Below are 26,717 nucleotides of genomic sequence, written 5' to 3' on the forward strand. Positions count from 1 at the left end.
TCCAACCAACTGAGCCACACCAGCCAGGGCAACACAAGGTGATTTCCAAAAGGAAGAAGCTGGGAGGCCTTTTTTCCTGACGTTGGATTGGTTTCATTATTCACCTGACAACCCTCCTAACCTCGAACCCATCTGGTGAGTTGATGATGCCTGAGTAACTCAGCTCCTCCTTGAAAAGAACCGCAGGTTCCTTCCACGTGAACTTGTCATTCAGAAATTAAATGCTACCTGTTTTATTTATTGGGCGAGAAATCTGTTTACTTTGTACCTCCTGTTTCTTCTTTCTATTTAATTCTCAACTCACGTGCCAGTAAACGTAGGTATCGACTTTGATATTTAGGGAACTGCATACCTTTTAAGCTTTTCTCCTTCCTAACTTCCAGCTACCTCTGATGCTTTGCATGCCAGCTCTTCGAAGGCATCCTTGTAATCTCTGGGACAGGCCAAGGGGAAGGCGGGCCCTTGCCACTCTCCCATTCCTCCTCCTCCTCCCCCTGCAAATGGATTGATTCCTAAACCTGCCCCACTTGCCTGCCGCCCCTCCTCTGGCTAATGACATCTTCTGAGGACTGGTATCAGCGGGTAAACACTAGTTTGCTTATCAAAGCCTGGAATACAAAGACCTTGAAGAAAGTAGGTTGGAGACTAATATGAAGGAGGCATAATTTTACACAAGAAGAGTGATTACATCATCTTTGCAATACTAACAAGGCTTGGAGCTGACAGTATAATTCGGTTTAGGGACGTGGGTGGGAGACGCCCATCACAGAGCACAGCCTGGCTGCCAGTGAAGGGCGCTGAGCGCAGTGGTGGGGGGAGGGGAGAGCACGGGGCTCCCTACAAACCCAGTGAGGCAGGGTAGTGGTTCAGCTTTTTGGGGAGGCTCAGGGTTTCCCCTCAAAATTTCCTTTGAACAGAAAACTGATCATTGATGTTGAGGGAGTTATGTTTGATTCATTCGTCTTCTTCCATTCTGGACTCCATATTGATTTGTCAACTTTGAAAACATTTATTTTATTTTATTTTTATTTTATTTTTTATTGTTGTTCAGTTACAGTTGTCTGCGTTTTCTCCCCACCCCCACACCCCACCCCAGAAAACATTTCTTTTTGAAGCAGTGGAAAGTGGGGTGCTGCTCATACAGGCTCAGAGTGTGGAGTCTGAGCTCTGGGTGTGAGCTTGACCCGATCTTTTCCTAGCAATTCCTTACTTACGCTTCTAGTATCACTCTCCTAATTTGTGAAATTAGAATCATAACAATCAATAATTAGAATCAAGTCACTGACTTAAAAGAGATAATATACATAAAATTGCTCTGGGGATAGGGCTGGGTAGGCAATAAAAACTTCTAAATTGCATTATAAGTTGTTAGAATGATAGTAATGATGTGTCCATTGCTTAGTATGAAATTTAATATGAAATATTAAATGTACACTCTTCAGAGTCTTCATCCCCCTCTTTCACTACTTGGAAGTTCCACTTTTATTCTTGGGTTTAAATTTGTTCTTTTGCTGTTGCTCTTCGCTGTCTGTAAGACACCCGGACCTGAATGTAGACAGTGAAAACCCCACATGGTGTGTGCCCGTGTGATACGGCCACACACTCTTACTTCCTCTCAAGCTTCAGAGGCACTGTCACATTTTCCTCCGATGAAAAATATTCTGCCTTTTCTCCCTCCACGTTTACTGCATAGATACAATTGATCTCTCCGAGGTCTGTAACCTCATCACAGTTTTTAGGGAGTAAAAACCACGACAGCTAACGTGTGCAGACATTTATCGGTAGAAGGGGCTGTTCTAAGTACTTTACATGCGTTTTCTCAGTCAGTCCTCATTCTAACCCTGTGAGGGGCTGCTAATGTCAGCCCATGTTACAGATGAGGAGACCGAGGCAGAGTGAGACTTAGCAATTTGCTCAAGGCTGTGGAGTCAGTAAATGGCAGAGCTGGGAACCAGCCGGTCTCCTGCCAGAATCAGCACTAGCCACTCTACAGCCTGTGTCAGAGGGGAACCTGCCAGGCACCTGTGATTTTGAAAGTGCGAGCTGTAAACAACCAGTGCTGAACCCCTGGAAGGAATTCAGATTCCGGGGCCTAGACATATGGAATCACATCTGGAAATTTGGGCCTGGGAATGTGTGGTTTGATTGTACTTCCTTCCTCCACCCCCACCACCCCTCGTCTCCACCGCTAATATTCTGATGCACAATGATGCCGGAGAACCAGTAGCACGAGTATTTTCCTATAATTGGATGAAAAAGAAAACTTTGATTGACTTACAATACTTTTTAAATTAAGTTTATCGGGGTGACATTGGTTAATAAGATTATATAGGTGTCAAGTGTAAAACCCTATGGTACGTCATCTGTATATTGCAGTGTGCCCACTGCCCAAAGGCAAGCCGTCTTCTGTCACCATATACTTGACCTCTTTCCCCCTTCCTACCTCTCCCATGCCCCTTCCCTCTGGTGACCGCCACACCGTTGTCTGTGTTAGGAGTTTTTGTCTGTCTGTCTTGTTTGTTCATTTGTTGCTTTCAGTTTTATATCCCACACAGGAGTAAAATACTCACATATGGTTCTTGACTTTTTCTGACTTACTTCGCTTAACATGATATTCTCAAGATCCACCCATGTCATCACAAATGGCAGTATTCCATCTTTTCTTAGGGCTTACTATAATGTTTAATTCTTTATATTTCAACATGTTAAAGTAGCAACTCTCTTAGATATGGACACCGGTTGCTTTCATAACAATCATTGTTTGCACCTGTGGCTGCTACAAATACTGCTTTCTTCTCCCAGATATCTGCTCACGTGCCCCTTTACAAATTCCAGGCACGTGTATTTAAGGCCTAGTGTGCAAAGCACTGTGTGAGCTCTAGCGGGGAGGTGTGGTCCCTGCTCTCCCTGTGGCTTAGGCCTAGGGCGGGGACCAGGCTCAGTTGCCCCCATAGTGAGTGTGATGCAGGGCAACAAGTGAGGAAATGTTGGTGTCCAGTTCCCTCATGGGGAGGACTTGGAGCTACAACCAGCAAACCCCGAAGTCCTCCAGACCTGGGGGACATGCAGACTCGGGAGAGAAAGTACCCTTTAGATCTCTTCTTAGCAGGAAGACGCTGAAATTCAGGGTTCCGCCCCGAGGAGCCTGGCAGGGTGGCTTACTCGCACAGTCTAGGTAAAACTCCCACATTTCTCTCTCTTCTCCCACATATCTTGGACGCTTCTTGAAAAGTTCCTCCCTTTCCAGGGGAAGCCAGAGGACTTCACGTTTCTGAGATGTGTACATTCTCACACTCCTGCTCTGAGTTCTATGTCATCACATAGAACTAATGCTTGTAGAGGAAGGGGCTCTTCTTATATTCCACACAGTATACTCCACAACCCACGTTCAGTCTCAGATGACACGCAGCAGTACGGGTTCAGTACAGGAGGCGTGCATTTGTTAAGAGCACCACCTGGGTTGAAATAGGGGCTCTGGATCCCCCAATATCAACATCGTACCTGGGAGAAGTTGCCCACTAGCCCTGTGCCTCGGTAGGTATTTTCCTCTTCATTTATAAAATGGAATAAAAATAGAACTTATATAAAAATGGTTACTACAAATCATGTGGTAAAAGGTCTTCCTTACCTTGCTTTTAAAAATGCTCATACAGGCACTGGGGGCTTAAGTGTCTCCTCTGTTTGGAAACAAGGGGTTTGGACGTGATGGTGGCCCAGGTTCCTTCAGAGCTGAGAGTGGGCTTCTCCTTGACACCTGTAGCTTCATCATGCAATCAGGCAGAGTCAGCACGGGCGCTGGTGCTGTGGAGGAGGGGGGAGGGAAGAAAGGGTCGGCCTGGTTCCTACTGGTATCTCCCTCTGCGGAGGTTGGGGGCGGGGCAGGGACCCTCCAGGAAGTGCTCCTCTGGGCCAGCACTGCCTCCAGCTCCTATCCTCCTTGGCCTGGTCCATCTATGGAGGGTGTCGGGCTGTTTGCTGTCTCGGGTGTGAGCCCAGCTTCTGCTGGGCCCTTTCAACCTCCTAGACCTCATCAAGTGACGCTCTGGAGTTTCTAGTTCTTAAGAGACATAACTTATTTTAAAAAGTAACTTAGCTCTTTATTAGCTACTAAAATAGCAGGCATCTGTTGTGGGCAGCAGGTCGTAATTGACTACGAGTAGAGATTTATTATGCAAAGGCACAGCTGTGGCAGACAGCTTTTTGAAAGTACCTTGTCAAGAAACAGAACGTTCTAATCGTAGGAAATAATAAATGACGACTGTAGAAAATTTGGAAGATACAGGCCGCTACACAAAAAAATTAAAATCACCTTTAACTTCACCAGCCAGAAATAACTATTGTTAAAATTATTTTATGCATTTTCTTTGTCTTCTAAGCATACCCACACACATGTAATTTTTAATGCAAAATCAAGGAACCCTTAAGTGGATTACAGCAAGAAACAAAAGCCCCTCAATATACATCTACATACGTATAGTTCTTAATCTATTGTTATACAACCTAATCTTGTGAGCAATACTCTTTCCTTATTGGTTTTTTTTTTTTTTTGGTTTTACTTTAAAAATTTTCCTTTTCAGGTTTTTCTTAGCGGAAAATTACATGTAAGTTATTTTCCATAACAGGTTATCATTTCCTATAAACTTTCTTCTAAACAGAAGGTTGGGCTTCTTAAACACTAGAAGCTTATGACACCAAAATCCTGGGAAGCTGTTTTATTCTTGAAAAGGACGTAGTTCGGGTACAGGATTATACATCGGATTACACACTGTAAATTTCTTCTTCTGTCTCAGAAACTCTAAGGTAAAGTTTCCTTATCTTTCCCGACTCAGTTTCTCCACATGTGAAAAGGAGATAGTAGTTCTCAGTGACAAGGGAGCCTTTCTGATATCATTTCAGTGAATTGCTGAAATGAGCAAGGTTCTTGTTACTCCTCTGCTGTATGGGAAACTGTCATACTTATCAGTGGGGAAACACACTTGATTATTTGTAGGTAACTGGGGAGGTTGCTCAAGAATTTGTGGCTGAAATTTACCGAGACAGAGACAGAGCGAGAGAGAAAGAGAGAGAAAGAGACAGAATATGAATGATTCTAAGCATGCTATAACAAAGCTCCTTTGAGTTGTTCCTGGGAGTGGCTGGGTGTGTCAGCCATTCCTTAAACTGAATGCTGAATAATCAAGTTATAATGTCTGCAACGTTTCACCCTATAGGTAAGAAAAAGCACCCACAGAGCAGTCATCTAGGTTTTTAAATATTTGGGCTGATGATTACTTTTGCTAAACTAGAGGATATTATTATTTGATAAGTTTGATAAATGAATGGGTAATTCATTTTTTAAGTTGTGTCTTTTCTCCCTCCAAAAACTACTCTTTTTAATATACAGTCAATAACATGGTTTTTGTGGCAACTGAAAGAGAAGAAAACTATGGGTCATTTTTGGAATAATAGAACAAATGCTTCTTCCTACAAGCAGGCATATAATTTTCTAGTGAACATTTTTAAAGAAACATTTATCTCCAACAGTCAGAGTTATGTATGGGCTTCCTTGGGTATCACGGAATTTCTGTCTCTGGAAGTGTTTCTGTCCAGGTTGGACAAGCACTGAATAGGGGTGTGATAGAGGGAATTCAGCCATCAACAGGGAGAACAGACAAAGCTCTCTGATTCAAGTGCCAGTCTCTCAAAATCTTTCGGTCACAGTAGCAAGCATGCAGCAGGTGTTCATAACATTATCTTAGTGACTTAGATCTGAATACCCCTTGCCAGCCTTTTGATATTCCTTGAGGCTGTGCCTGTCTGAGGAATAGGCAACGTGCTGATAATCACCACCATTATTAGGGACCACATGCTGTGTGCCAGGCACTTTACGTGTTAGTAGATTTTCTGTTCAGGTGTATGCGTGCCTCATTTTACAGATGAGCAAACCAAGGCTTGACAGGTGAAGCCCTTTGGCTGAGATTTATCAAGCAAATGAGGGGTAGAGTCAGTTTCCAAATTTATAACTTGGCCCCTGAGCTGGATGGTGGATTTTGGGGAGTTGTCCTGCCCACATTACTCTTGTCGGACCTTCGTGCCTCCATGGGCTCCACTGATGCCTGAAATTTTGGAGTTTAACGTATTTAGTGTGTGACTTTGATCCTGGTGGGTAAGAAAGTACCTATGGTCTGGGGGGAGGGAAAGCTCTTAGTCTATGTTAGTTTAGCAGCATGAGTCGCTGTCCTTCATTTAGTCGACCTGCACTTATGGACGGCACACTGTAAGTCAGGACCACGCCAAGTGTTGGTGTCACCAAAAGGAATGAGGCTCGGTCTTTACCTTTAAGATTCTTGTATCCAGATAGAGGAGATGGAGCGACAAGCAGATCATTATGAAACAATGGGGTCAGCGAACAACAGGGAATATTGGGTGAGCACAGCAGAGAAGGAACTGGCTCGGGTTGAGGTCCTTCCCTGAGAGCAGATTGGGGAGGAAGGGAGGAGGAGGTCCTGCGGAGTGATGGAGTCTCAGGAAGTCAGGGCAATGAGCAAATCAGCAAAGTGCAGGCTCCAGGAACAGAGAAACTTCAGGGTTGAGCTGTGTAAACAAAATCACCACGTTTTATGTGTAACATGTGGCGATTTGGTTTACTTCAAACAATTCGCTTATCAATTTGGTATTGTATATTTTGCTAAGTATAATTTAATTGGTACATCCTCTTCTTTCTTTTGTGAGCACTTTTTTGTTTAATAGGTAGCTAGCTGCCTCTTTGGCTCTAACAGAATGACCCACTGGGACTTACATGGAAAGGACAGAGGTTAGGGTGCTCTTTGTGGCAAGGCCGTGTTTGAGAAGTATGAATTATGTACGACCATCCCATAAGCCTTCTATTTCATATAATATTTCACCTCCCGCTCTCACGTGGGCTACTAGGTTGCCCTTAGATGTGTACGTATTAGGGCCAAGGCAGCGTTGTGAGAGCCCTTTCCTGCCTGAGCACGTTGGAGGGCTTTGGAAGCTGCCCAGGAAGCAGCAACTTCAGCCTGAATGATTTCTTCAAGCGTGGAGAAGCTGCCAGGAGACGTGAGTAAGAGCTGAGGCGCAGAAGTGGGAGGGGCGGAGAGCGCGGATGGGGCGTGGCCAGCGGGCGTGGCCGGGGTTCAGGTGAGCAAGCTGGTGTGTCTTATCACAGAGCTGCTTCCACATCCAGGGCCTTCTGAGCCTCGACTTCCTCTTCCCTGCTCTGTGTTTTCCAGCATAACTGTAACTCCAGGTAAGCGGAGTGGAGGTAGTAGGACTGACGATTTTCCTGTTTAGGGCAATTCTTTGAAACAAAAGAGGCGTTTGAGCTCATTCAAGATGGTGAAGAACGTCGACAGAATGGGTGATTTTCAAGAATAGGCTGTTGGCTTGGTGACTGTTGCCCGTCACTGGCACCTTCCACCTCGGGCAGCATCTCCAGCTCTCAGGCCTTTGGGAAGCAAAGTGCCAGGTAGGGAGAGAAATCACTTAGCCATACAAGGTAAGACTATGAAGAAATAGCATGGCTGGGAGGTTAGGTGGTGGGCGGGGGGCGCCGCAGTAATTGACAGGAGAGAAACTATTTCTGAACACACTTTCAGCCCGATCTTGGAATTAAGAATGAATTTCGCAATGCTTACTCCAGAAAAGGCTGGTACTCAAAACCTGGAGAAAGTAGAGGCTCATTAGAGTGTCTGCCTCACCTTCCTGGCTGGCTTTGTGGGGTTGAGATTCAGACTTTAAAACTGCTCTTCCTTTTGGCATTTTTAAACCTCTAGTGAGTGTTCATTTACTTGAAACTGCGTTCTCCTAAGGCAGAACGTTTTCTCTCTCCCTGTTTCTGTGTTTCAGGATACTTGAAACAAGTTCCAGATTTCACATGTGTGTTCTTGGACAACTTTTCAAACAGGTTGCTGGCTCATAGTTTCTTTTTATAGATGCTACTGCTTTTATGGCTTCATTTAAGTGGACCATATGAGAGATGAGCTGAACGAGCCAGGTTGTTCCGTGGGCTCAGATTCAGGGCGGAGGGGTCTTGGACGGGTTTCATCTCAGGCAGCTCACAGAGGTGGCGTGGCTGGCTGAGTCACACAGCTTCTACGTGGCAAGATCAGTAGAACTGACACCTTCAAACTCACAGCTTGCAGACGTTTTCGTGACACTGTGGGTATTCTCAGTGGCCTTTCCACTCCCCACGTCTCTCAAGTCACTCAAAGGGTTTTTAATAGAATTGGGTGGGTCACCAGCTTCAGCCCCCACCATAGGTGCAAGGACTTGCTGAGTTCCGTGATGGCTGCAGGGGTGCAAGCCTGCTTGAACACAGGCTTCTCCACAGAAAATGACTCAGCAGGTTTACACCTTTGCTTCCTAATGCCTTGAATTCTGCCACTTCAATCCCTCTGGGGCGTGGGTTGCCTTGGAGCGTTGCAGCCTCAGCAATTTTGGTCACGCTGGCCTGGCCGGTCTGGCTCTCATTGACTGTTAGCCACCAGCGGGATGATTAAATGGTCAAGATGGGGCGTTTAAACAAATAGGAGCAGATATGATGTCTCAGAATCTCGGAGCAAAGAAGGGGTTCTCTTGCCATTGGAAATTAGGAACTTGATCTTATTGTTAATAGCAGCGTCGTCCTTTCCTGCTAACAAATCTCTCCAAAGTACGTGTTTTGTCACTTCCTGTAATCCTCTGACGTTCTTTCCCACTGCAGAAACTGCAAGGTCTCCCATCTTCTTAACTGGGCTCCGGTGTTCTTCCTCTTGAAGTCGGAGTACAGACATCAGAGGCTATGTTTTCAGACATTCCCTAATAGTTATTCTAGTGGGCAAGCTTTCCCAAGGCCATTGCCTGAGGATGGATTACACCCAATACTTAAGAGATTTTTGTCCTTCGCATTTTTCTTCATGTGTAAGATGAGGCAGGTTGGGGTGAGTGATGTCCACAAGAGCCTGACACAGTGAAAGGGTTTTAGGGAAAGAAAAAACTGTGCACCTGGCTGTGTGTATGCATGTGCACATGTGTGTAGATGAGGGGGGTGGTGGTCTGCAGGAAGTCTGTGAACATATATATTGCTGAAAACACAGCCTGACTGAGAATGAAGGAGGCGTGTCAGCACAGCAGAAATCCACCAAGACGGTCCCAGGCGGAGTGGGATGTGTGCGCGTTTTTCTCACCCAGTGGTCTGCGGACAATGAGGTTGAGGGCCATTGGCTTAGATGTGTTAAAAACCTTAGGCGTCTTTACACAGGGGGCCAGTGAGCAGCTGTAAGTCTCGGGGAGTGAGCACGCCTGCTCCTCCTTACATTCTGGTGCACGCTTCTCCATTCATCTGGGCTTGCTTGCAGTCTCCGAGTTGTGTCGGGTCTTGTTGGCCTGCATTTTTGCATAGTTAACTCCTACTTGTCTTTAGGACTCACCTTTAGTGTGACTTACGTAGCTGCCACTGCCTCTGAGGAGACCTCGCTGAGGTTTCTAGTATAAATGAGCTCTCTCTCAAAAGGGTTCCCATGGCAGCTTGCCACCCGCCCTGCCATGAAAATACTCGGGACTCATTGCACACGTCACACCACTAGGCTGACAGCTGAGTGGAGGCCGGACCCGTGTTGGGTTCACCTTTGACGTCTTAACGCCTAACTCAGTGCCTGACATGCTTTCGGTACTCAGTGAATACTTATTCAATGAAAGTGACATCCCATTAATCATTTGCAACATAAATGGCAGGAAGAGAACAAGAGACTCTTCAAGGAGGAAAACAAAAAGAAGTTTGTGTTGATTAAAAAAAAAAACATGCCAAGTATCTTGGTATCTCCAAAGGGGAATTCAGGACACATGGGAGTTTTAGAATGCTGGACTTGTGAGCACACCAACACCTGTGCAGACTATGGCCGAGGCTGGGGGTGAGGTGCGGTCGGACGCACCTGGCTGGGTGCTGGGAGAAGTGGGCGCTGGGAGAAGTGAACGCCAGGGCTGGTTTTACCACTTTCACTCCCTGCGTGGGAGGCCTGGAGGATCACTTCATCTCTGTATGCCTTACTTTTCTCCTCTGTAAAATGAAGGAATGGAGCCAGACGAGGTCCACGTCAAGATCTCGCCCCACTTTATGGTTTATGATTTGAAGACATATTGCAAAAAACCAGGCCACCTAGTGATACATTCTTACAGCTCTTTGTTGTTCCTTTGTTACATTTGTATTACTACTTAAATTTCCACCTCACTCTTCTTTGATTAAAAAAAAAAGTGCTTTTTAAAGTTTTAAGTGACAAAAAACACACAGTGTTTTCTACATTGGAGCCATAAATGAACTTCTCTGCTTGTTACAATCATTGGAAGGTTTTCATGGAGACCAAAGAAGTTTTTGCTGTAACAGAGTGATAATAAAATGAAAGAGTCTGTAGCAGTTTTAGCACTCTGAACAGAAGTCATTAGACAGGTCAATTTACTCTGTAGGTCTTGTTCATTTCTACTCTTGCACCGTAATTTTTATAGCATTGGCTACGTAAATGGCCCGTGTAGAAACCCGATGCATTTTCCTGTCTGCGTTGCCCATGTTGCTGAGGTCTGTTTCAATTCTTTGATTGCATTGCAACATGGTGAGGTGGCCGCTGGCCGAGGTCCAGGTCAGCCCTTGAACCACCTTAGTCTAGATCAGCTTCACAGTGGTTTCAGGTCACTGGGGACCCATCACCTGGATGGGGAGGCGGGTCTGTGGCACTCAGGCACTGAGGACTCTCATGCAAAGGAAGGGACTCTTTCAAAGGAGGTTCTGCCACCCACGGGAAAGCCTCACCTGTCAGGGTTGTGCTGGTTGGCGTTCCCCCACAGGGATCTGAATCTACGCCTTGAATTACAACACAGTGTTGACTGTGTTGTGTAATTAACTGTCCTAAAAGCCACGATGAGCTTGCACTCAGATGGAGCTGCTTAGACTAAATGGATCTCAAAGTGTGATAGTGAATGATAGAATAATGCCTCGGTGGAACAAAAGGGTAACACGAGCATTTCCTTACCCTTTGATACCCTTTGAGGTTTTTGCAGTCGAACTCCTTCAGCAGATTACTTCGAGGTCGTCCTTGGGTCCGGTTGAAGGAAGCACTGTGTCCCGAGTGGTGATGCCAGGGAGCATGCCCCACCCGACGACCTTCAGTGTCAGGGTCGCTCTCCGCTTCTGTGCGCACGACTGCACAGTGCCTGATGGATTTGGGCTTCAAACTTTCGTCTGTGCACTAGTCACTGAGGGCCATTAACATCAGTCTATGCTCCTCAGAAACACACTGTCCTGGGTCAGGCAGAGCCTGGCGAGTCCACGTAGCTCAGCTCGGCTTCTGGAAAGAGCTGTGCCTGACTGCTCGATTTATCCCAGGAACTCCAGGCTCGATCAGTAACTACAGGACTGAGAGGCAGAACTTTCTTTAGAAAAGCAGCTCTCAAACTTTTAAATCTCTGGACCGCTTTACACTGTTCCGATGACTGCGGATCTATTTTTCTTTTTCTTTTCTTTTCTTTCTTTTTTTAAGTTGCCATTATCATCATCTTTTTAAAATTTTAAAAAAATTATTCAATTACAGTTGTCCCCATTTTCCCCCCCATTACTCTCCCCTGCCCTACCCACCTCCCACATTCAACCCTTCCCCTCCCCCCGTTGTCTTTGTCCATGGGTCCTTTATACATGTTCCTTTACTTGACCCTTCCCCATCTTTCCCCTGTTTTTCTTTTCTTTTTAACAAAATGTTGGTAATATCTATCAGTATGTACCAAGTCAGAAATTAAAACTGGAGACAGTTTGAAATATTTATTTACTAATCATTAAAATAATGATAATGTTACCAGGGGGGTGGGGGAGGTAGAAGAGGGTAAGGGGGGATATATGGGGATGGAAGGAGACCTGACTTTGGGTGGTGAACACAAATGTGTTCAATACAATATACAGATGATGTATTATAGAATTCAGGTACCCCTGAAATCTACATAAGTTTATTAACTAATGTCAATCCAATAAATTCGATAAAAAACAAAAAATAAATAAAAAGCAATGTCACCATTACACATTAACGTAGATACCATATTTCAACGGAAAAAACAACTGTTTCCTAAAGCGAAGAAACGTAGGGGAGCACAGCACTGGTGTTCATTTCTGCGGTCTCCTTCACATTTGGGTTCACAGAGGACCCACCATCCCGCCTCTGGGACACTCCACTGTATATTTAGGAGAGATCGTGCGTGGCGAGGCAAACGGTGGCTAAGTATTGTTATGGAAACAGTGGTGACCTCATGAACCAGCTGAAAGGGTCGTAGGGACTGCCAGGGGTCAATGGACACCGCAGAGAGGATGCCAACATCGGAATGAGAGAGTTCTCAGATAAGACCCAGGCCCACTCACACTCTTTCCACTTAATCAGCTTCCCTACTCTCAGCGGAGATGCCCTCTCTTCCTTTCCTTGAACGCCACTGGACTTGGTGTGCTGCTCGTAAGGCACTGGGCAGTCCTGCGTTTTACTTACTTTCCACATATCTGCCCAAATAGATTGCAAACTCCTGGGAGAAGGAACTGAGTTGGTCCTTATGGTGCCATGTACAGGGTCTTCTAAAATGTATTAACTCCTAAAACAGTAACAGCTTCTGTACATGGAACGTTGCTATGTGCCGGGTGCCCTACTGAGGCATTACCGTAGTGGTCTCCTAGGGCTGCCGTGGCCAAGTGTTCCAAACTGGGTGACTTAGAACAACAGAGACGGATTCTCCCACAGTTCTGGAGGCCAGAGTCTGAAGTCAAGGTCTCGGCAGGGCCGTGCTCCTTAGCCCTAGGAGACTGCTTCCTCGCCTCTCTCTTAGCTTCTGGGTGTCCCTGGGGTTCCTTGGCTTGCAGAAGCGTCACTCCAGTCTCTGCCTCTGTCATCACCTGGCCTCTCCCTGTGTGGCTGTCATGTCACCTCCCTCTTGTGAGTGTCTGTCCGTGTCTTTCACCTGTTCTTTCTGAGCAGGACACCAGTCATGTTGGATGAGGGCAACCCCAACAACCTGAAGTTCCTTTAGTCTGCAAAGATGCTATTTTCAAATAAGGTCTCATTCATTGGTAGCCAGGGGTGGGATGTCAGCATATCTTTTGGGGGAGACAACAATTCAACCCAAACACTTAGTAATTATCAAACCGAACCACACAAAACTGCTGTGATTCAGCTGCTTTTGAGGTACAGAAATGTCAATTTTGTATGCTTTAACCTACATCCTAATTGACACAATGTGGATAAATAAAACCAAGTGATTCTGATCAGTGCCGTCAACGGTTCTGACCACTGGCGGAGGAAGAGGTGTGGGCGTTTGGCTCTCGAAAATGGCCACGGGGCCGCTACGCCTGAATTTGAGGATTCCGGGCAGGGCTGTGCCCACAGACACCTTGCGTGCTGCACCATTCAGCCCTTGGGGCATTTGCCCAGAAGTTTCTTCCCTACCGGCCTTTACAATTGCCTTTTGTGGACAGTTCCTTCCTCTTGTCTACCGTAGGCCGGTGCTTTGTTTAGGTGGGATTCTCACTGGGTTGGCAGAAGGCAGGTGAAAACACTTTAAAGGCCCTTGTCCTTTGTTCCAGGCCCACCATGGACGCCCTGCAGCTGGCAAACTCGGCTTTTGCAGTTGACCTCTTCAAAAAGCTGTGTGAACAGGAGCCGGCGGGCAACGTCCTGTTCTCTCCCATCTGTCTCTCCACCTCCCTGTCCCTAGTGCAAGTAGGAGCCAAAGGTGACACAGCCAATGAAATCGGACAGGTAAGCCCCGCGCCTGTGTCTGCTTGGAGAGGGAACAGTTACTAGAAAATGCAGGCAGAGATAGGGAAGAGCGCGTGGGGCTGTGTGGCCAGAGTCGCTCGGGAGGGAGAGTTGGGCCCCTTCTCACACTCTCCCTCTGTTTCTAAACGTGAAAGAAAGCTCCTTTATCTGCCCTGCGACCTGGGCACCGTGTCTGAGGGGGCACCCAGGGGTCTGCTAGGTAATCCCAAGATTTCCACTAACGAGTGGCCTTTGGCAAGTCACCTGGTATCTTTGTATGTGTTCTACCGCGACAATCGATGAGGGTGGTGCTTATTGAATGTTCCACCGCAAATGCCCTGACCAGAAAGTATAAATCTATATTCCTGTCTTATGCACAAAATTTATTTATAGCACCATGCTTTACTATTATTTTTATTGGAGTATAATGGACATTCATCACAATGTTAGTTTTAGGTGTACAACGTAATAATTCAGTATTTGTATATATTGCAAAATGATCACCACAATAAGTCTAGTTAACATCCATCATCATTCACAGTTACAGAATTTCTTTTTCTTGTGATGAGCAATTTCAAGGTCTAGTCTCTTAACCTCCAAATATGAAATACAGCATTATTAGCTCTAGTCATCACGCTGTACATTGCATCCCCATGCCTTATTTGTAGCTGGAACTTGGTACCTTTTTACTTCTGCCCCACCTGTTTCTGCCCCTCCCCCCATTTACTTTTAGACAGTATATGAATGCCCTTCTAACTCTGTTCCATTATTATTCTTATGTTGATCATCCGAGGCTCAAGAGAATCTTTCTTTGCATGAGCTCATAGCATTTAAACGGGGAGCAAATCCTTGTATCTATAAATCCCCAGAAAGTATGAGCCATGAAGTGTTGTTTGGGTCATGACAAGTGAAAACTTTACACTTGAAATTGAGGGCACTCAAATTATTGAAATTGAAAGTAGTAGGTATTCCCAGTCCGGTTTGCAGAGGGGAAAGTGAAGCCTTGCGGAGTTGGGCTACATTATATTTCTAGTGGACACAGGCTGGGGCTCAAGGCCAGGCTGTCTGACTCTGGCCCACCCCGGGTGGCCCACCCCGGGCAGCCCACTGTGGATGGGGGCGGCCCACTATAAACGACACATGGGCCCATTGGGCGCTTGTCAGAGGAACTGAAGGGGCTAGAGGCACCTCTATGCTGGAGTCTGATAACTGCCTAATGACTCTCTATTTTGCCAGTCTTCTCTCTCTTCATGCGTCTAAATTAGATGGAAATTATTACCCCGTTTCACTCTTTTTCCAAGTTCGGAAAGCTTTCTGTATGAGCGTTGGAGGTGTCATTTTGAAGCAAGGGCCAATTCTCCCTATAGTTAAATCCAGAGATGAGTACTTAACAGCAGTTTCTCAATGGGGCCAATTTTGCCCCCCACTCTCTGGGGATATTTGACAGTGATCAGAGACATTTTTGGTTGTCACAAAGGGTACCTAGTAGGTCAGAGATGCTGTTAAACATTCTACAGTGCCCAGCGCCCTGCCCTGGCAAGAATGAATATCCTGCCCCAAACATCAGCAGTGCGGAGGTTGAGAAGCCGTGCCTCGTGGGACAATGGAGCAGGGAGAGAGTGCATTCCCCACGGAGGGTGACAGTTACCATGTGCCACTGCAGTGGGTAGACACGATGCTTCATGGGTCATGGAATTTTTTTTTTCTCTTCACAGGTCTTTCATTTTGAAAATGTCAAAGACGTGCCCTTTGGATTTCAAACAGTAACATCGGATGTAAACAAACTTAGTTCCTTCTACTCGCTGAAGCTAATCAAACGGCTCTATGTGGACAAGTCCCTGAATCCTTCCACAGTAAGTCGTTCAATGCCATTTCCAGTAAAACTCACTTCTAGGATGCTCATGTATGATTTGAGGCTAATTAAAATAAGTCAGTCCTAGTGGGGAGGTTGAATTTAATGGGATTCCATTGTAGTCACATCTTCTAGCTCAAAACAGGGAGAAGCTCGAGGGCCTCCCTGTTCCCTCTTGAACAACCGTAGATCCTACCCTTCCCCTTGGCTTCCTCACTCAGAGAAATGGAGAATGGAGTGTGTTATAATGATCTCTGTAGATGCAAGTCAACTCGCGATTTACACCTTTCTCCTCAAACAGCAGGGTGGGCACTCAGCCTGGACAACATTTCAAGTTCCCCCCACCTCATTGTCTGCACACACAACAGTCTCCTGACTTTCTCAAAGTCAACAGGAAAAGTAATAACTGTACGAATCAACAGTTCTCATCAGTCACAAATTATTTTTGTTTGTTTTCCTAGGCTGCTCACGAGGGTGTCTATACAGGTTGTTCTGGGTGTTTAATTTCGGCCATTTCTTGAAATAATCTCATAAAGAACACTGTACTGCCCTTAACTTTGATCCCAGAGTATAACATAGTATTTAAAAAATCTGTACTTGAAACACATAGTTAGCACCCTAGACTACATGAAAGAAATTCATTCCCTATGTTAGTAATACAGAGTTGATTCAATTTGTTTGGATGGTCAGAACTTTAAGCTTTCCAAACCTAAAAGGTAGACTACCAGTTAAATATTTTACCGTAGTTTTATTACTTTGTGTAGTAGCTCTTTGTTTCTCTGGTTGAGGTATTTTGAGGACATTGGTCACTGGACATGGTTGTGAGTTTATTCTTCCTGTTTGAAGACATGGCCATTTTCCTTCCAACGATCACTCGGGGAAATAAAATAAAATATTGAGATGTGAGTTGGGGCCTGGGTATAGAAAAAATGTAAAAGCCCCTTAGGTAGTTCTTAAGGAGATGCTAAATACACCTTGTTGCTGGCATTGAGGACGGCGGAGGCCATTCATCTTGCTGAGATTCCCATGTTCTGCGGTGGCCCCCATTCTCTCGGTCAAGGGCAACACTTGGTCCCGAGGTTGGGTTGCAATGAACAGAATCAAATTGGCTAAGGCCAAAGCTGCTCTGAAGAAACTGAAGGAGCCCTGTGTTTGGATATTTAGTCAGCTATGTTTAATTTGGTTGAACTTCTATTCAACATTTCGAATTATTTCAGCCAAACCAGGATTTGCAAGGAATTTTATTTCAACTGCTTTCCATGGCTCCTATTGGTTCTCTAGCACTGGTAATGGTGCAGACAGTGCGGTATGAGGAGGGCCACCTGCAGCAGAGCTACCTGGGTGTGAAAAGGGCAAGTTCCTGGCCTCAGGTCACTTGAATCAAAATAAATAGAGGTGGGATTTAGGGTTTTGCATTTCAACAAGCATTAGAATTAGGCTCACTGTTGTGTTCTCCACAGTCTCAAACTGAAGGTGCAGGTGAATAACCCTGGCATCTTGATAAAAGGCACATTTTGATTCAGCAGCTCTGGGGCTCTGAGGTTCTGCACTTCCAACCCAGTCCTGGGTGATGATGTGGAGGCTTTTGTTCTTGGGCCACAGTTTGAGTAGCAAGAGTCTGTAGCAAGAATATTTGTTTCAGTGAGAGTAGAGTTTTCTGCTGATAAAGTTCTCTTTTCTGTACACTTCTTCCATTCGAAGACACATCCGTGTACACACATTTTAACATTTCTGAAATCATACATGAACTGTTACGTACATTTAGCATGGTGCTTCTTTCCCCCAAAGTTGATATTAAATTGATGAATGCATTTAATAATTGATACCGTCTTGGAATTAAAGAAAGGAAACGCTCAATACAAAGAAAAGTTACTGATTTCTGCATGAGGTTTCAGTTTACCTTGTGGTTCAGATTCTGAAAGTGTATTCATAGTAACAGACACTTAAAAGTCCTTTCCTTAGACCGGGTGACAGCCTGAGAGTTTCACTACAGACCCTTAAGCACCTTGAGATTTCATGAACCGGCTGCCTTTCAGGAGTTCGTCAGCTCCACGAAGAGACCCTACGCGAAGGAAATGGAAACTGTTGACTTCAAAGATAAGTTGGAAGAAACGAAAGGTCAGATCAACAACTCAATTAAGGATCTCACAGACGGCAAGTATCTTTCTTTATCCTGCTCTAAATCTCTACCCGCCTTCCCATGAATCTTCCTGCTCAGCAGAACCTCGAACACCTGGCGGATCCCTGCGAGGTTTTCGGTTCAGAAGCTGAATTCTCGCCCATCAAGCCATTCCAACAACTTGGCTTTCTGGGCCTTTCTTCCATCATCTTTTCACTTGGCAGAAATTCCTGGTGTTTCTGTTTTATTTAGCGTCCTTGCCTTGCTCTCTGATGAGCTGCCCCACGCCCTTCTTGCTGTGCCTCTGACAAAGTATGGTTTGGGGCAAGTCACAAATCCAGTTTTTCAACCTGGAAATGAAGGGTTTGGATGATCCCTGAGACCACTTTTAGCTCAAATATTCTGCAAGTTCATTACAGAATAAGGGGGTAGAGAGTTTTAGGCAATCAATTGTACTTATAAAAAAACAAATCATAGAGGACAGAAACATGTCCTTGGCCCCACCCCTCCCGCCCCCTTGGGCCCTCTGATAGCCCCTGGTCTCTGCTGCAGCATCTGCCCAGTCCTGCCGCTGGCTCTGTGCTTCCCCCGGGCCTCTACGTTCCCTGGACCCTCCCTCCACTGACGTTCTTCTCGAAGAGACTTGGAAGTAAGATGCTTTTTGAGTGCAGATCAGCATCCACGTCCCCGTTCCCAGGAACATATTTATATTTACATCAGGAGGCACCAGCTGGGATGCGGCGCCTAGTTGTGAAGGAGTGAAAGGTAGTGATGGATATTTCAGGCACTATTGCAGTCTAGTGAGGGACATGCTTCTGGGGCAAGGGACACGCACTTCCTGTCTGAACGGCCAGAGCCGCCCTGTTGCGATGAGGACTCGGGGGTGGCAGAGTCTGGGCTGTCACTGCAGGGTGCGGGTATGGGAGGAACATGGCCTTGGAGTCTTCACGACCTCAGAGTCAGACCCAGACTCGGCCCCTTGTCAGCTGAGCCATTTGGAGCCTCAGTTTACTGAGCTGTAAAATGGGGCATGTGGTATCTAATGTAGCTTTTACATGGTTGTCGTGAGGATTAACTTAGATAATGTGGTGGGCAAGCGGGGAGGTGGTAGCCACAGATACGTATGTCCACACACACATGTATGCATGCACATGTTTCCGTTGTTGAAATGAAGTCCTGTGCCTTCCTCGGTAAAGAAAAAAAACGGTTTAACATCAGGTCAAACACAATTATAAGCAAAAAGCAGCCCCTGTTTCAATTGATGTAACAGTTTTGCTTTTAGAATTTTTTATTTTTTAGTCCTTACCCAAGAACATTTTTTCATTGCTTTTAGAGATTAGGTAAATGGAAATCCTTTGCAAAACCTGTCAGTGCTATTGAAATACAAGGGCTTAATTTCACGGGGGGGCTGCTACCACTGAGCTGTTCTGCTGCCGGGAATTTGAGCTCCGGAGCAACCACAGCTGTGGTTGAGCCAGCTGACCTTGGTGCAGACTGACCGCCCTGCCCACACCTGGGCGACTCGGGGAGGCGGTGCAGCTGTGGGGTGAAGAGGAGCGTCCTGTCCTGGCTCAGACCTGCTTTCCAGCTGAGTGAACTAGAAAACCCCGTTGCCTCGCTGAGCCTCAGTTTCCTCACCTGTGAAATGGGGATAATGACCTCTGCCTTACAGGATATTTGTGAGAGACGGGAGCTAATGCACATGAAAACGAGAGCCTGGGCCAGGTGTAAAGTGAGCGCTAGTGCGTTTTCAGTCCAGAGCACAGGCCTCCAGTCCTGAATCCACTGTTGCTCATGTGCCATCTTGGGCGAGTGACTGCGGATGAAGTCGCTGCTTCCCCATCTGTAAAATGGGGAGGAATACGTGATAGCGTGTACATGAATCTGTGGCATGTGGTAGCTTGAGTTTTTCTTCTTCCTCCTCTTCATTTCCCTCCTTCCCCCTTCATTCTCCTCCCAAGGAGGCTTTGGTAAGTCCACTTGTGGGGAGACAGAAGCCAAGAAAGGAGTCCTTCTGAAACGAGGTGGTCTGGCTCTCAGCCCCTACCAGGTGTGGCCCTGGCGAGTGGTAAATCCCCAGTGAGTGGACAGCACGTGAGCTCGGGAAGAATAACCCTGTGTAATTTGCGGTTTCCTAAAATTGCTTGCAGGCCACTTTGAGGACATTTTATCCACCAACAGTGTAAGTGACCAGACCAAACTCCTTGTGGTCAATGCTGCCTACTTCGTTGGAAAGTGGATGAAGAAGTTCCCTGAATCGGAAACCAAAGAATGCCCTTTCCGCGTCAACAAGGTAGGTGGGGCAGTGTGTCAAAGGGTGAAAAATGATAGCAACAGGGAGGACCGCAGGAGCTCACTCAAATGAGGGGAATTAAGGCACAGAGTGGTGTGCCTTCTCTGGTGGAAAAGGAACCATAATCCAGAGAACGTCGCTCTTCTCCAGAATGTTCTAAGAGCCTGGGTTGACTGAGAACTTGCTGAAGTCTACAGCCCAGTGGGTGAAACTAAATAGCCCACTGGAAAGTGGCTACAAATAATTGGGACCATTAGCAAGAAAGGCAAAGAAACCAAGTTCTAACCTCAGAGGCCTTTGAATCATCCTGAAACCTGGGCCACTTGAGAATCTCTTCTGTTCGTAGTGAAGTAAATGGTTCTGATACTTTAATTTATAAGGTGCTTTGAGGTACTTGTTGGCTGCAGAGGAGAACGCACAGCTCACTCAGCTGCTGCTCTGGGCATTGTTGTGGGGAAGAATGAGAAACCTGTTTTGCAGGGAAGTCCTCTTAATACTACTGAGTGAATGATGAGGCCATAACCTCTGTGAGAAAGAATTCATGGCAATAGGTAGAGTACGTCTCCCACACTGCAATCTGGAGAACTGAGACTGGGAATTCGCCCCGTTTCATTCGAGGATCCAGGCAACCCCAGGAGTCTGTGTGATGAGGATGTAATTTGGTCTCATGTGACGAGATCTGACTTGGGCTAAGAACGCAGACAGAAACCGAGGCTTCAGGAAGCACAGTACCTGAAGGTGGCACATTACCTTGTAGCTCCTGTGCATCCATTCTAGTTTTCAGGTTTCTTCCAGCACTTTGAGCACCAAGCATTAATCACATTTGTTTTTGCCAAATATGATAACAGCACCTCCTTCACACTAGAACCCAGGAAGAAAAGACCCCCAGATACAATTTATACCTGAGTTAGCTGGACCGGCTTTTGGTACTTTTCCTTTGTACAAACACAATTTTATGTTCAGCCCCACCTCCCCACCCCTGCCCCAAGCACACATTCCGTAATGAAGTCTAATTATTTATTTTCTTATCCAGAGCTCTGCTTTGTAAAGGCAGGGATAATGCCTTAGTCCTCTCAGTTTCTATAATTCCTGGCCCAGCTCTGGTACAGTAGTAGGTGCTCACCACTGTTTGGTGAATCAGTGACCCGTCCCTAAGGGTCAATTTGGATACACAGGCAACAGCAGACAAACCCGATTGGCCTTTGGGACCACCGTGGGTCCCTATAGAAGACCCACTGGGCATTTTCCCTGGGAGAGGACAATCACGGCCAAGAGGGCTGCTTGCCTCTTCAAATTACCCACGGTCCTGGGGACCCTTCACCCACTTCCTCTCCCCAGCTCACCTCCCTGGAGTTCAGGGGCCACCTCACAGCTGCCTGCAGGGACAGACTGACCCTGCATGCGGGGCGTGTCTCAGATGCGGGGCACAAGGCGTTCCACTCTTTAGACTGCATTGGACTTTCCACATATAAGTCCTTGGCTTTGGAATGCCCTTGATCTCTGTGGTTCACCTAACGAGGCAATAAAACACGACTCAGCGCCTCGTGGGGACACACCCTCTTTTTGAATGCAGAGATGCGTACTTTCTCTTTGTTTCCTTTGGGTTGCTTTTGTCAGCCCCTGAGCTTTCTGAGTCACTTTACTGAGCCTTTCCTCAGGTCCTGTGTGGCTCCTCTAAGGGCTAGACAAAGTCACAACGTGGTAGTGTTAAATGTTTAGTACAGCGCTTGTTCTGACAAAGGCGGGCACGCACACCCACACACACACACACACCCACATACCGCTGACCTAAAAATAAAACAGCCAAATGAGGCTGATTTTCTCCTCTTACAAAGAGAGGGAACAAATATTCGAGGTGTCTCATGGAATTATAACAAGAGCAAATTAATAGATGTGTGTTCCTACGTGTGTGCATGTGTGTGTATATCTGTGTGCGTGTGAAAGCAGAAGCCACTGTCTTTGATGGAGGAAAAATAAAATACGTATCTGTATGCACACGTGTGGGGAGTAAAAAGCAAGTGGTCCAGAGCTCTTCTGCTGTTACAGACGGACACCAAGCCAGTGCAGATGATGAGCCTGGAAGCCACGTTCTGCATGGGCAACATCGACAGCATCAACTGCAAGGTCATAGAGCTCCCTTTTCAAAACAAGCACCTCAGCATGCTCATCCTGCTGCCCAAGGACCTGGAGGATGAGTCCACGGGCCTGGAGAAGGTGAGGGGGGTGGCAGTGCCAAGGTGCCCCCTGCCGTGGCGGAGCCCGTGGACAGCGCTGTGCGGGGCTGTGCAAGGGGCCGAAGCCCTGCCCCACACGTCACTTGCTCTGTCATCTCCAGGGCTTTGTGGTCCTTTCTGGGTCTTCCTCCTTAATGTTCAAATCAGCTGGCATTTATTTGGCACTCACCACGCACCTGGAACTGTGAATTCCCTCTGTGTGCTATCTCACTGAACTCTCACAACAGGCTAGGAGTCAGAAACTGTCACCGTAGCCACTCAGTGATGAGGGCACGAGGCACAGAGGGGCAGGCAACAGGTCCACAGTCACGTGAGTTGCCAGTGGTTCGTAGACTCAGTAGGAGTTTGAGCCCAGGAAGGTGGAATCCGTGGTCTTAAGTCCAGACTAGAGTCACTTATCCTCAGCATCTTGTGTTTAACAAACACAGGTGATGAGCCAATGTCGATACGTGGTCATCCACTGAAGTCCACAGTTTGCTTTAGGGTCCACTCTGTGCATTGTGTGTTCTGTGAGTTTTGAAAAGCTCTTTTCGTGCATACACATGTAGATGAGGTTTTATTATGCGTCATATTTCATACAGGTTATTAGAGACACAAGATTCACGCCCGGTGGAGGTTTTACCTGCTTGTGAGTAATGTAGCCTGCCCTCTGCTCCAGCAACCTCACCTGCATCCCCTGTTCTCCCTCAGCCACCTCCTCCTGCCCCCCATCCCCCACCTTCCAGCAGGTTCTCGATCCTGGCCAGGGAGAAGGAGGGAATCCTTGAGGAGCCCAGGGGTCACCTGCTGTAGTTCCTGTCACGCCTCAGTGGCTCCCTGACTCTCTAGGGTTGACTAACTCGGTCATACCCTAGCTGTGACTTCAGTTATCAGTTTGCTTGCTCCACCGCCTTGTTTGCCGGGTTTCAAATCTGTCTCCATTCTTCTCTTACTCACTGGTCTCTCTCTATTACTCCACTTCATGCCGTCGCCTCATTTTCTCCATCAGTCGTTATTCAGCTGCCTCGCACTTGCCTTGCTTAAGATATCCTCATATCGTTTTTTTCACATTAAAGTACAGAACCGAAGGGAGGACTGAAGATTTGCTCAGTGAAGCATTTTATGATGAAACCATGTCATGCCTCATTTCACATCTCTGATTTAAAATTATTTAATGAAATATTTTGTTTAACCCAACAGTTCCAAAATACTATCATTTCAACATGCAGTCTCTGTAAAAATTGTTAACGAGGTGTTTTATGTCCTTTGCCTGGAAATCCGTTGTGTATTTAACACACAGAGTGTTTCTCCATCCTCACCGGTCACGTTCAGGGGCATCCTGGCCGCACAGCGGCCCCTGTATTGGAGCCCAGGTGTGGAGGCTTCCTGTTATGACAGAGGAATACTCAGCTTTTGCGCAGGTTAAGAACATAACCTGTTATCTTTAAGATTTATTGAACTGTAACTAAATAAAATCATAAGAAATTTAAAGTGTACAGCAGGATGATTTGGTAAATGTATAAATTAGAAAAGAGCTCCTCCCATCCAGTCTATGAACATGCTCATTACCTCATATATTTATCTTTTTATCTCTTATTTTACAAAAATTACCAACCGAAAGGGATGCATTCGTTACCTAGTATCTTAAAGAATGATCACAAACAGTTCAAATTCTCATTCTTAAAAGAGTTTTACCGTAGTTTTGAGTTATTAAATGGGAGGTCATGCCAAGTACATGAGTATTCTGGATTTTCTAGTAGTGAAATCAAAATAAGCATGCGAAGAAATATTACATATGCAAACGATTCTACATCTGTTTCACTCCTATGTACACAACACCACGATCCATGCATTTGTTTCAGCGAAGCTACTCCACAGCCTGCGAGAACTGCCCGTGCTAATTCCAGTGCACAGGGACCGTAGCTGTAGGGTGGGTGGAGGCCAGTGCCGGGTGGTGGACCTTCTATGGGAGAAACACCAAAACTGCAGGGCAATGCCATGTGTGATGGTCCATCTGTGCTGCTTCCAGATGGGGCTCACAACGACCTCATGTTCTCCATCCCACAGGGCCTTTTACCATTGGAAATTAAAAAAATACTTTCTTTCCCTCTTGTCCTTTAGGTTGAAAAAGAGCTCACCCCAGAGACGATCTTGCAGTGGACCAACCCCAGCACCATGGCCAACACCAAAGTCAAGCTCTCCCTTCCAAAATTCAAGGTGGAAAAGACAGTCGATCCCAAGGCTAGTCTGGAAAACCTGGGGCTGAAAAGCACCTTTAATGAGAATACCTCTGACTTCTCGGGAATGTCAGAGACCAAGGGAGCAGCCCTGTCCCAGGTCATTCACAGAGTGTGCTTAGAAATAACTGAAGAGGGCGGGGATTCCATCGAGGTGCCGGGATCTCGGATCCTGCAGCACAAAGACGAGTTCAATGCCGACCACCCGTTTATTTACATAGTCAGGCACAACAAAACTCGGAACATCATTTTCTTTGGCAAGTTCTGCTCTCCGTAAGTGGCAGAGCCCAGGTTAAGTCCCAGCTGACTTTTCTGTAAACGCTGCATCTAGAGAATCACTTTCTAAACATGATACATTGTTAATATTGCTGGATGAGCAACACCCTGGTACTTGTCATGTGCAGCCCTCACACTAATAGGCGCCTTTCTCCAATCTGTTCTTTTAGGACCCCTTCCCACCCATCAGAGACAATGCTTTTAAAGAAAAGGAAATAGGTATTCATTATTCGTCACGTAGCTAGGGTTATGGGCAGAAATACAGTTTTTCACAAAGAAAAGTCCTATAAGGAGGATCTGTAGGATTTTATTCCCAGAGCTTTGCCTGCCTTTGTTGGGATACAGAATGTTCCAGGCGTACTTACCTCCCTGAAAGATGGAAGGAACTGTGGTTCAGGGCATCTGCCAAACCTTTCTAGTTCTAGTGAAACTTGGGCGCATGTTCAGGCTACCGTGGGTCCCCACAAATGTGGGACAAATGTAAACCCTGATTTTTTTGGCTTTTAGAAAGATCATAATATTTTGCACAACCTGTATGTTACGGAAGTCCATGAAAAGGGTCTGGAACAACACCCTCCGTATAAGTCGACACCTTGACATTTCTGCCATAAAATGTAGAATATTGACGCAAAGTGGATAAAGACGCTAAGCAGCCTCTAAGTGCCAGGTTTTGCTGACAAATGTGTATGCCACCAGCTCCTGAACAAGCTTCATTTTCAGAACTTTCTGAGATCTTGGAATGCTGGATAAGGAATTACAGACTTATTGTAGCCAATGTGCCACCCGCCCCTCAAAGGGGGAGCTCCGGTCTAATTAAACATTCATTTTTACTTTTGATAGAATGACCGCCTGGTCCTGTGGTTGGGGACAGACTCCTGGGTGGGGCTTCTAACTGACTCACCAAGGCTTTGGATGTTTGACAACCAGGGCCTTGAAACGCAGGGACTCTCTCGTGGTGGCCAGTGAAAGAATGTTATGACTGTTGAATGTCTTTGTCTAATGGGATGTGGAGGGGACAGCACTTACACCTTTAGACAGTGTAACTGGGGCTGCTGACGTGTTCCCACTGCTTCGACACATACTTTCTCCGAGTCTGTGGGGCTGGTTACTACAGATAGTCAGTAACGGGCATTGATAGTCCTGTTTAGCGTTGACTTGATAAGTTATCCGTCTTACGAGTTCACGTGTTAATTCGCTGAGCACTAATGTACGGAAGGTTTTGTGGCAATCCTTCCTCACCTCTTCTCTGGCGTTCCTTGTAAATAGGTTCAACTTTCTTCTTGCTCCATAGGATCAACATTCAATTCCTTTCATGCTATGGACAATAAAGTATTATTAAATGACACATCTTGTTTTTCTTTTTCCATAAAGTCAGATTTACCCTTTAACATAGAACCAAGCCATCTGTTTAGAAAAGCGTTCCTGGGGGATTGTGTCGAATAAGAAGGCACAAGAATCATTGCTGCCCCTGTTTCCTGGTCTGCTTCTCTCCCTGTCTACCAGCTCCCACTTCCTCCTCCCATCCCCTTTCACCCTGGGGGAATCCCGGGGGGCCCAGAAGGGCTTTCAGTCACATTCAAGTGTGTTTTGAAACGGAGGCTTTTGGGCTCAGCCTCAGAACGCGATTTCATCAAGTAAGCTGCGTGTGCGTAAAATGTTTTCTTTTCTCACGAAGCTCTTTTTCCTCCTGTGCATTTGTTTTAAATTGCTTATGGTGTCCCTGAACCTAATATTCAACACAGCCCTTTTCCGGTGCCCCCAGTGTCCCCAAATAGAATGTGTCTCCTGTTGCAATAAATGTTGAGTACCGAAAGTGACAAATTCCCTATGTTCTAGAAAGAAAAGACCATTTGTGTGTGATGGCTGGGGGAGGCCCAAACCAGGGTTTCCCTCTCTTGGCTCCTGGTCCCCCTTCTCCAGGCTATGGAATAGGAAGTAGGGAGGACTGACAAGCTTAGTGAGTACTTAAAGGAGGG

The 26,717-nt window shown here is 46.2% G+C and overlaps 1 protein-coding gene across 3 annotated transcripts; it reads left to right on the forward strand.

The window, feature by feature from the left end:
* The first annotated feature begins 7,125 nt into the window (after positions 1 to 7,125).
* On the forward strand, positions 7,126 to 26,086 carry SERPINB5 (serpin family B member 5). Of its 3 annotated transcripts, none has more exons than XM_024580728.3 (7): positions 7,126 to 7,249; positions 13,577 to 13,751; positions 15,467 to 15,604; positions 17,640 to 17,757; positions 19,873 to 20,015; positions 22,062 to 22,229; positions 24,350 to 26,086. In XM_024580728.3, exons 2-7 carry the CDS (start codon positions 13,584 to 13,586, stop codon positions 24,740 to 24,742), a joined length of 1,128 nt encoding a protein of 375 aa, XP_024436496.2. In that variant the 5' UTR covers positions 7,126 to 7,249; positions 13,577 to 13,583; the 3' UTR covers positions 24,743 to 26,086. The 3 variants fall into 3 exon arrangements, with proteins under 3 accessions (XP_024436496.2, XP_045043972.2, XP_045043973.2); XM_045188037.3 differs by having other exon boundaries at positions 7,167 to 7,249; positions 13,557 to 13,751; XM_045188038.3 differs by lacking the exon at positions 7,126 to 7,249 and adding an exon at positions 7,317 to 7,498.
* The last annotated feature ends 631 nt before the right edge of the window (positions 26,087 to 26,717 follow it).

This window comes from Desmodus rotundus, chromosome 10, assembly GCF_022682495.2.
Source record: "Desmodus rotundus isolate HL8 chromosome 10, HLdesRot8A.1, whole genome shotgun sequence".
NCBI lineage: Eukaryota > Metazoa > Chordata > Mammalia > Chiroptera > Phyllostomidae > Desmodus > Desmodus rotundus.